The following is an 11,561-nucleotide window of genomic DNA, read 5'->3' on the forward strand; positions in this document are numbered from 1 at the left end:
CTATGCATGACAATTATATAAAATATTCAAATAGACGTAGTTATTTATCTGAAAAAGGACAAATCTATGCATCAAAGATGCAATTGGGTCAAGCTGAGCCCTCAAAGATTGTATCTCTGTCTGATAGCTATGCTTCATCTCTTTCATCTGTGCCTCCGGCCTACGAACTTCGGCATTGTTATTACTATATCTAGTATTCTGGGTATATCTGCTCACTGCAAATAATTGAGTAGGGGTAACTCCAACGCCATAACCCCTCACTCGACCATAATGTTTTGGTCCAATCAATTCGACGAACATCTAAGCTTCCATGCGTCTGGTCTTCGTGACACACTTTACAATAAGAGATGCAGCCCAATCTTTTATTTTAGAAAAAAATCATATATTAATGTTTAAATAAATTAAACTATAAATCGTTGCACAAATCGATTATCAATACATATAACTATCTCTTTCGACTCCTTCCAAACAAAGCTACCATCTTAATAGGAATGAGTCATTCTGTAGAACTCCACCTCACCAAGTTCCCTCCCATGCTCTTTCATCTATGATAAAAAAATATATGTTATATAATACATCATCCATAATACATGATATATGATAGAAGATATACGGATTATAATTCATGATATGCATTATATGATACATGATACATAGTTCAATATGAAGATTAAAGTTTCAATTTGAATTAAAGAAGTCAAAGAGTTTTAATAAGACTCATAAGTATCATGATACATGGTATACGATATATGATACATAGTTTTACTAAGAAACATAAGTGTTTTAATATAAAACAAAGAGTAACCATCTGAGAAGAGTTTTAATGTAAGTGTTTGATTGAGTAGTTTGAAGTATGACAGAGTTTTAAAGAAACTTACGTTTCATCTCTACGCCTTGCATAACTCTTGGAGTTTGATGTGTGAGAAAACCGCCTGAGATGCTCATACAACTCTAACAATATCGAAATATGTCTACCAAAAAAAAGTAAATAATATAATATATTCGATGTATATATTTGCAATCTATGTTAATAATAAATATAATATAAGGTATTGAGAGAGTATACACAATCTGTCCTCTCTTGAAAAACCAGTAGTGAATAAGCTTTCTCCACTGATAAGAATATACATCAGGAGGACAATTATGACTTTAGCACCCAGTCATGGCTCTCTAGAGGAAGCACAAACTTACTCTACATCAAAATATAAAATGTTATAAAAATATTAAATTAAAAATTATAATTATGATAATAAGTAAATTAACATGTAATATTAAATTTAATTTTTTACTTGTACAACTCGTAAAAGCTCAACTTTATACGAAGGAAGCATATCATTTCACTTAGTATAGTTGAGCGAACATAACTAATCTTTCCATGCAACCGATCATGAAAGACTTATTAAAATAATTTCAGCCTTTTTTGATGGGTTGGTCCAGTTTGTTGCATCACCCTCACCAAGTAGCTACTTAAAGTGCATAGCTGATCGCTAACAATTTCTCTGACGATGAGTAGTATTTCTCATGATGCCCATGATTCTGAGTATGTGAGCCACATGTTGCAGTCATTAATTATAAATACCAACATTAATATCAAAATCTCTTTCACTAATAAATAATTTTCCAAAATTCAGCTACTTGGTGCCATCAATAGCCATCAGAGTTCATCAAATCGCAGGAGTACTACCCAACAAACAGATAGACATTAATTGGGTGCTCGAGTGGTGTCTATCTTGAAAGGTGACGTGGCTAGTAGGACGTGGATGAGGATGAATATTCAAAAATTTTATCTGACCAAATATTAAACAAAATAATTTTAATTTTAATTAAATAAAAATATTTTTAGTGATAGGTTTAAAAATTAAAAATTATTTGATTTTGATTTTGGTTATGGTTTTGATGATTTTCTAATCCGATATCGAATTCGACACCGAACCTGAAAATAAAACCAAAACCAAACTTATCCAATATTTAATATCCGTAATACCCATTAAATTTTGTGTAAATTCAAAATATTTTATTATAAATTTGGTTAGATGATAGATTATATTATGAAAATTATGGATGGTATCTTTAATTTGGTTATTTATATATTTAAAATTTAAAATGATTAATTAAGTTGATGGTTTTCAATTTTTGGGTTTCTGTTTTGGTTTTAGATTTTTTTGTTTTGTTTTGATAGTGTTTATCGATTTCTTTTTCAAAAACCGTTCAGTTTCGATTTTATAGGTGCTAGTAAATTTCGCTTTTGATTTTGATTTTTTTATGATCTGCATCGAATTCATCCTATTAACATCCTTAGCTGCAAGTGGCTATTAGACTGGCCCATTGGACATAATCCATCTAATAATTTTTTATATTTATGTCACTCAATTACTAGAGTTTTTTTTTTTTTTTTTTAGGTGCTAACTTATATTACGAACCACGGTCATGTAATAAAAAAATAAAATATATATTCCGATAACTCCCATATGACGTCTTCTAGTGGGAGGAGATTACTAGCATTATGATAAAATTATATTAAATAAATATCTATCTCTAAAAAATTAATCTTATTTTCAATTGTCCTCTTTAAACTCCAAGCCCAAATAAATTTAGATTAGTCTGGGAGTAAACATGACAAATAATTCTTATGGAGAAAATATTTATAATAGCTATCTATCTACCTATTTATCTATCTACTGTGTATAATAAAAAATTATTAAAAAGCCCTCAAAAAAGCTAGGCTCGAATATCCAGTGGAGGACTACAAATTCAATCTAAATATATAATTGTTAATTCCACATTTAGGATCATATCATTCATCATGCACAAGGCAAGTCTGCTTTTTCTAAGTTGTAGTCATTCAACTACAATTAATGCTTTGAAGTTTGGACATTAAAATCCACCTACTACTTGACTACCATTTTTGTTTTGACAACGACAATAGCAACAATAAAGTCTAACATACTACGTTGGACTTCAAACTTTTCCATTATTTATAGTAGAGATAATTGAAAGAGGGACACTGACCACTTGGCCTATGTGAGAAAGAGGAATACTACGTGTTCTTGCCAACCACTTGGCCCCTGTGGCTGAGGTGGCAATGCATTGGCCCTGTTTCGATGTAAGGCGGCACTTTGTCAGAAAGTAACTGATCATACCACAGTTCAAACAATTTATGTTGTGAAAGCGTCATGAGATGAACCATGACAAAAGAGATGAAAGACCAAGTGTTTGATTCTTCTTTTTCTTAGAAAAGATATAGCTTCAATTCTAAATCCTATAAAGGTTCATTTGTGTAGGGATATTCTAGCATGGAAAAATATATCTCATTTCAAATTACCACATATAAAACAGTGCACTATGCGGAATAGATCGATCGCGCCAGCTCAAGATCTAGAACAAATACTAAATAAAAGATAAAAAAAAAAAGATGCTGAAAGAAAAAAATAATTAGAAGAGAAAAATATTTTATTAGGAAAATTAAGTTACACAAAAAGGCTCTCTTTTCACTCCTCACTAAGAAGAATAACTCTCATTCTCTCTCCCTATCTTTCTTTTCTCACGTCACACTAAAGGAGACACCAAAGATTTCTTTAAATAGAGTTCATAAGGGTGGGATGTTTGATTCTTACTCAAATTCAAAAACCAACACCACTGAAAGATAAGACTAATTAACTATTCTAGAAGAAATAACTAAATAGAACAAAACTAGAATCCTAAAGTCAATAAAACTAATGAGCAACTAAACAAGAATCCTAATAGGATTAAGATTTGGCAATGAATCTTAACACTTCTCCTCATTGTAAAGTCCATGTCAACAATATTAAACTTATCGATGTCGTAAAATGCCACAGTAGTCATTGCCAATATTATCATAGTAATAATAATATGTAATAATTTGTCAAACTAGTAATTGAATAGTAGAACTCCTTCATTGGTTCGAATAGTAACTCTTTTGCTAGCTCGTCCTTTTTTATGTTTATGTCGAAATCGACGATGTCCTCTAATACTTCTCTCTAGCATTGACTCTATGGTTATGATGCCAAGATTTTGATGAGCTTCCAGTTTATTCTAATGAATATCAAGTTGCCAATTGCAATCAATGTAAGCATTAGGTATTACCTCCACTTGAGTAGCTTCAAGTATCTGCATACAATTGGTTTTTATACATGAAATCAAATCCTTGTGCATAGAGTCTTCTAATAGCTTGAACTTTGAGGTAGCTTCAAAATCAATTGGTACACTAAAATTTTGTCGAGTACTAAGGCATAATATGAATCATCTTCACCAAGCATATCTTCTTCCTGCTTGATCTCTGGAACTACTTCAAAATTAGTCAGTTTTTCAATCTTATGGCTGATTAAATCTCTAAAAAAAAATCCATATCTTAGATAGCTTTGACACAAGCCTCTTTTGCATTATTTGATTCCTCAGTATGGATGTTTATGGATGAATCAACTGTAGCTTCCTTTGACTCTTCTTGAGCAACTTCAATCATGATCTCTTCTGAATTTAATACATCATCCATACAATCAAACTCCTTCTGGTCCAGATTTTTTTTGGACTTGATTGATCCTCAAGTTGATCAACCTTGTCATACTCCGAGTCTTCAAAATTTGAACTACTTTAATTGATCAAGCTCCCTTTGATTCAAATCTTGAAGTCTGTTATGATTCACATGAGTAAATTTAGCATACTGGCTATCAAGACAATTGGAATCAATAATAGTAGTATTGAGAGCTCAACTATCAATTTTCTTCCCTCCCCCATGCTCTGAACTAGAGGATGCAATATCAGATTATTTGAACTTGACTCTGCAATCTTAAATTTTGTAATCAAATTTTCCACACCTATAATAATTTCCCTTGAATTTGTAATTTTTCTTCTAATTACGATTTTTATCCTTCTCAAATTCTCCAACTGGACTTTTTTTAAAAAATTTTAAATTTGTTATTACACTTCTTATTTTTACTTTTACTCTTAAAAATAAGACCTCTTCTTTTTGAGGGGGTATAGTCAAATCATGCATCTAAGTATTAAATGCTTCTTGTTTAACAAGTATATTTTCTAACTCTGCTAATATAGGTTGTTGAGCCCACCCAGAAATAGCAAGCATATAAGCACTATACTCCTTATTCACACCACGAACTAACAATCTATGCCATTTATTTTCATCATAACAAGAGTTTGGATCAAGTATACCAAGCTCATCAAATAATTTCTTTCCTTTAAAAAAATATTGGGAGATTGTAAGATTACCGTGTTTGAGAATACTAATCTCGTTCTCTAAAAATTGAAGCCAAGCCTCATTAGACTTTGAGTGCATGGAGAGTAACAACAATATCCCATACTATTTTTGGCTCCTCAATATCTTGAATATTTTGATGATTTTCTTCATCCATGTTAGTCTTGAGAATATATATATTGTTTCCAACTTTGATCTTTTTTTTTTTCTCGCTTCTGTATTGTCAAGAGTTTCTGGTGGTTTCACCATATTTGTCCCGTTCACAATCTCCCATAAATCTTGTCCGATCAAGTAAAATTTGATATAAGCCTTCCAATACACATAATTAGTGTTGTTCAATATTTTGATCCCAATGCTAGAGATGGTAGTCGCTTCAGCCATGATGATTTATCTCTTGAATCACCAAATAAGAGTCCATATGCTTGCACCGGTGCAGAACAAATTACTAGAAGCTCTTCAACCACGCCGAGCTATGAATACACGAATAACCGATCTCTAAGCCTATGGCTCTGATACTATGTAGAACGACACGCTACGCAGAGTAGATCAATTATGCCAGCCCAAGATCTAAAATAAACACCAAACAAAAAAATAAAAAAAAGATGTTGAAAGAAAACATAATTAGGAGAGAACAAAATATTTTATTAAAAAAATTGAGCTATACAAAAAAAAAAATTTCGCTCCTCACTAAGAAGAACAACTCTCATTCTCTCCCCCTCTCTTTCTTTTCTTATGCTACACTAAAGGAAATACCAAAGGTCTCTTTAAATAGAGTCATATAGGTGGAATGTCTAATTTTCACTCAAATTCAAAAACTAATACCCATTAAAAAATAAGATTGGATAACTATTCTAAAAGGACTAACTAAATAGAATAAAACTATGAATAGAATCATAAAGTCATTAAAACTAATGACCAACTAAATAAGAATCCTAATAGAATTAGGACTTGGCAATGAATCTCAACATCATGTTTGGTGTGAAAAGAGCATGAAAGAAATGGTAAAATAAATGGTGGGTCACAGACTAATTATTTTACTTAAAGATAAGGTAAACCAAATACCACCGGAAGGGTGGTAACTTTATTCCTCAGTAATGAAATTATCATTGCTTGATGGAAATGTTCCTACTTTTCATTGAAATCCACAAATATCCTCTTTTAATTCTGTCAATCCCACAACAATCCCAAGTTAAAACATAACACCAGCTAATGAATTAATTGTTTTTCTATCTAATGATTTTCTTTCCAAATTAAGCAATTAATATCATGGTGCTGTTGAAATATATTTACTTAATAAGAAATTATAATACTAAAATTTATTTATAACAAGAAATATATTTTCTAATATATGTATAATTAATTTAAAATTATTATTAATTTATTATTAATATCCTAAGTGAGTCGTAAATTGCCGAAACGAAAAAAATTTATCATTACTTGAACTATTTATTTAAGAGTATCATTGAAAATTTGGCAATATTTCAGTATAAAATTACCTCAACTCAAATATATTAATCTTTTTTCAATGCTATTTTTGGGAGTAACTTTACCACCAACTAAATATGATTAAATTTGTTTTCCTTTACAATTTTTTTTCTAGATAAATAATTTTTAATAACCTTTGTAACCTCGCACTCTACATGATCCATGAAATCCCACGCAAGCCCTCCTAGTTTGAGCCTATCCAAAATCAATAACTAAATAAATAAGAGAGAGAGAGAGAGAGAGAGAGAGAGAGAGAGAGAGAGAGAGAGAGATCAAATCCCACAGGCAGAAGACAGCATATTCCAGAGAGAGAGAGAGAGAGAGAGAGAGAGAGAGAGAGAGAGAGAGAGAGATCAAATCCCACAGGCAGAAGAGCAAGGAATATGCTGTGACCTTGCGACCGATACCTAAACGCATTAACTCATGAACCGGATAGCATTTCTCCCTCCGCCCTCCCTATTCACACGCCATTCATGCAGTGCGACATTGGATATTACGTGTTCCGGCCAGTGCTTTAATTTGGAACGATGACTCATAACCAACTCCACGGAAACTAGTATAAATATAGGCAACAGAGCCACACTGCAAGCCAAGACCGGGAAGGCTTTGCGGGGTGGAAGACTAAAGAGGGTATACGAATTCTGATTGAGGGCTTTTCTTGGTTGAAGTATTAGATTATTTCTTGGTTATCTAATCTTTGCATGAATATATGCATGGATAACTCCTGCTTTCGTTATCTTTGAAGTATTAGATTGTTTCCTGGTGTTTTTCTCATGAAATTCTATTGGGGGCCAGCGGGAAATTAAAATAACACTCTCTCGACAATCTATAGTGATGTTTCGAACTAATGCATAAATAAATTTAAAGGAATAGAAATTCTAGTACTCTCAAATTGCATGCAAGACATATTGGTTTAATTTACGAGAGTTGAGAGCTAGAAGCAACCTAGCTAGCTCATGGAATCAAACTACCAAAATACAACTATATATTATCAACTGCTCCCATGTACGTGTTTCTATAATCCTATTAGGAAACTAACCCCGGTTGCAGAATCGGAGAACGCATGCAGGATGATGCATGGCTGCTGTGCAATTATATCCCCTAGCAAGATCTGCCACCTTTTGATTCTTTTGGCTCCATCAAAATCTACCGAGTACCCAGATTGTAAGAATCCCCTACAGAATGGGTTGTAGAGGGTCCATCCTTTAGTGCAAAACTCATATGAATCCTTAACCCTTGGCCTATCCACTTTGCTGACCGTTAATAACTGCAAGTATTACGTATAAGCCGCCTGTAATCCCTTCTTCGAACCAGGAACGCATACTGAAACATTGTTTTTGCTACATGTTCCAGGTTAACAGATAAATGGCAAAGGAAAATGGCAAAAGTGAAGCCACCATCGCCATAACAAGATGGGAGCCGGTGTTGGTTTATCCAGTCGAGGAAACCGGCGACGAGTACTTCTTCCTATCGAATCTAGACCAGAACATTGCCGTCATTATGAAAACGGTGCACCTCTTCCAGGCGAACGAGAGGAGAAGCAGCGACGATGTAGGCCAAGTGATAAAGGGGGCTCTTGCTAAGCTTCTGGTCCATTTCTACCCTCTTGCAGGAAGCCTCACCATCAGCTCGGAGGGAAAGCTGATCGTCAAGTGTGATGGACATGGCGTGCCGTTCGTCGAGGCAGTGGCCGAGTGTGCCATGGAAGTATTAGGAGATATCTCCACTCCGGATCCTGAGAAGCTTGGAAAGCTAGTCTATACTGATCCTGGAGCCAAGAGCCTCTTGGAGACTCCTCTCCTTACGGTTCAGGTATGTTTGTGGGTACCCCGTATTTTTTTCTCTTTTTTTTCTTTTTTTTTTTTTGGCCTCGGCGGGGGGGGGGGGGGGGGGGGGGGGGGGGGGGGGGGGTTGGAAGAGGTTGGTATTTATTTGTTTATTTATTTATTTTGATAATAAGAAAATCCAACAAATCCTCAGAACATCCAAATATATTAAAAAACCCAAAAGCAACAATTTTTTTTTTTTTGGTCAAAACGGTATTTCATTTATGTACCTCTAACGTGAGTACAACCAAACACAATCTAAGCTAGTCCAGAGGACCTCCCTAGCGTGCCGGGCAATATAAGAGGCGATCCAGTCTGCTGCACTGTTCGCCTTCCGGTATACATGAACAATCTGACAGGAAGGCAGCTCTCGCACCAATCTACGAGTGTCCCGTATCAGAGGGTGGCCATCCCCATACGTGTTCATTCTTCGTATCCAGTCAATCACTGTAGAACAGTCACCCTCGAGGAAAAGCCTGTCGACCCCCAGGACCCGTCTCGCATACAAGACGCCCTCCCAAGCAGTCCGCAGCTCCGCTCCCACAGCCGTCATGCCAGATGTGCTCCGCCCACCAACGGTGATAAAACTGCCTTCATGGTTCCTGTTCACAAAGCCCATGCCCCCAAAGGCGCCATCATCCGCCATGCCACCATTTACATTTACCTTAAGATAACGAGGCCCAGGGGTACCCAAGAGAAGTAACTAAACCTAATGCTGAAATAGTAGTACAGGTACCCCAGATATTTCTGGCACTCCTAGAAGATGTTGATGAACAGAATGGTATATTACAAGATACGTAACAGAACATAACCACTCTAGCATGGGAATCAAACAAAATTAACAAATAAAATCTAAATCCAAAAAAAAATTAAAGTCTCGGACTGCACTAAATTAAAATTCTTAAAAATTAATTTTTTTAAATAGTTTAAAATTTATAAGCTTTTTTTATTTTATAAGTTTTTTGTGCTCATTAAAAAAAAAGAGAGAAATTTTTCGTGCGACTCACCAGCTAGCTGAAAAGTTAAGGTGCATAGTCAGGTTACCACTTGATTTGTATCGAGGACCATCTACCCTCCAATTAAATCACAATCCTTTGCCCATATAGCAACTGCTATAGTAGTTATCATTTAAATATTAATAGGTTCAACTTGAATTTTGTTAAGTCCAACAAGCCTCAATATATACTATGAATGCCCTACTACCAATGAGATGTGAAACTATGGGACCCTACACGCTAAACCTATCTGACTTCCTACATGATTTTGGGTCGCTTCATATAGGAGGAGCTTAATAGGGCTTCAATATAAGATTGATAACAGCAAGAGAAATATTTTTTTGTTTGTGTGTGTGTGAATACTGTTGTTACCATGCTGATGAAAATAACAGGGCCACATTGGCTGTCCCATACTTCTCCGACATAAGCAATTCATATATATTAGGGTTTTTCTTGTATAAATATCTTTATAAAAATTCAAATTTGCATGAATACTCTCTTAAAATTTATATTTATTTTTGTACCCTCATAAAACACTGTTTTTGCACAATTATCATATAACGGTTCTTCTAATAGTATTAATAAAAAACCATACTTATTTTAATTTAAAATATAATAAAATTTTGTAATTACTTTTTATTCTCCATCGCGATCACCTTATAAATATATCTTTTTGCATATCCATTAAGGATTTTGGGATGGTATTCACACATATTGAAATTTTTAGGAGGGTATTAATGCCAAAAAAACCCTTTATATTGTTATCCATTCATATCCTGATTCTTGCTTTTGGGCCATTTCAGGTGACAAGGTTCAGGTGTGGAGGTTTCGTCGTGGGCCTAGCCATGAACCACTGCATGGTTGATGGACTTGCGGCCATGGGATTCCTCAAATCATGGGCCGAGATCGCCCGCGGCCTCCCCCTCTCCACCCCGCCCTTTTTGGACCGGACCATCCTGCGGGCTCGGCAGGCCCCCAAGCCCGAATTTCCCCACCACGAGTTCGATGACATTGAAGACGTCTCGAACCTGGCCCAGCTCTACACCTCCGAGCCACTCCAACACCGGTCCTTTACCTTCGATGCCGCCAAGCTAGGCCGGCTCAAACAAATGGCGATGGAGGGTGATGGGCCCCTTGAGAGCTACACAAGCTTCACAGCGCTAACGGGCCTGATCTGGCGGGCTAGGACTCGGGCCTTAAACATGGGCCCCCACCAAAAGACCAAGCTGCTGTTTGCGGTGGACGGCCGAGCACGGCTCGAGCCGCCCCTCCCGGTCGGGTTTTTTGGGAATGGGATCATCCTGGCCTGCTGCCTATGCGAGGCAGGGGAGCTCCTAGACCAGCCGCTGTCTTTCGCGGCCCGGTTGGTCCAGACCGCAGTCCGAGGGACGACCGATGGGTTCATCCGGTCCGCGATCGATTACTACGAGGTGACCCGGGCGAGGCCGTCGCTGACCGCGACGCTACTTGTGACCACGTGGACTCAGCTGGGTTTAAGCAGCTTGGATTTCGGGTGGGGTGAGGCGGTTCAGACCGGTTTGGTCGATCTGCCCCAAAAGGAGGTGGCTTTGTTTATTCCCGTTTGGAAGGAGAGCAAGAGCACCGTGGTGGTGTTGGGACTGCCAGCTCCTTGCATGGAGGTCTTCCAAGAGCTGATGGATTTCTAGACTTTTCAGGATGAAAAGGGCCATGGCAAATAACTTCACACTTGGATCAGAAAAAAGGACTGTGCTCCGTACTGTTTTATTGATGTGAATGTAATAGAAACCTAGAAAATAGCGATTGTTCGAACCAAAAAAAAAAAAAGAGGAAGAAGTGAATTGTACACTTGGCCTTAAAATTTGGCAAGAACAAGGGATTATTCCATGTATTATTTTCTCGTCTGCAGGGTGTGCAATAAATGAAAGCACCTGTTTAACTTGTTATGTATCTGTTTTCTAGAACACCGCCCATAGTTCCACAATGACTCGCAAAATTATGAAATGTTATTAGAGCACAAATGGATGCCTCATTCAACCAATACAGAAA

At 36.2% G+C, this 11,561-nt stretch overlaps 1 protein-coding gene across 3 annotated transcripts; it reads left to right on the forward strand.

Annotated features, from left to right (window-relative positions):
- Nucleotides 1-7,251: 7,251 nt before the first annotated feature.
- Nucleotides 7,252-11,462, forward strand: LOC103699014 (omega-hydroxypalmitate O-feruloyl transferase-like). 3 transcript variants are annotated; one of them, XM_039134106.1, is made up of 3 exons: nt 7,252-7,342; nt 8,066-8,524; nt 10,337-11,462. In XM_039134106.1, the coding sequence occupies exons 2-3, from the start codon at nt 8,078-8,080 to the stop codon at nt 11,198-11,200; spliced, it is 1,311 nt and encodes a 436-aa protein (XP_038990034.1). In that variant the 5' UTR covers nt 7,252-7,342; nt 8,066-8,077; the 3' UTR covers nt 11,201-11,462. The 3 variants fall into 3 exon arrangements, with proteins under 3 accessions (XP_038990034.1, XP_038990036.1, XP_038990037.1); XM_039134109.1 differs by lacking the exon at nt 7,252-7,342 and adding an exon at nt 7,359-7,379; XM_039134108.1 differs by lacking the exon at nt 7,252-7,342 and having other exon boundaries at nt 7,349-8,524.
- Nucleotides 11,463-11,561: the final 99 nt, after the last annotated feature.

Source organism: Phoenix dactylifera, chromosome 15 (assembly GCF_009389715.1).
Source record: "Phoenix dactylifera cultivar Barhee BC4 chromosome 15, palm_55x_up_171113_PBpolish2nd_filt_p, whole genome shotgun sequence".
Taxonomy (NCBI): Eukaryota; Viridiplantae; Streptophyta; class Magnoliopsida; order Arecales; family Arecaceae; genus Phoenix; species Phoenix dactylifera.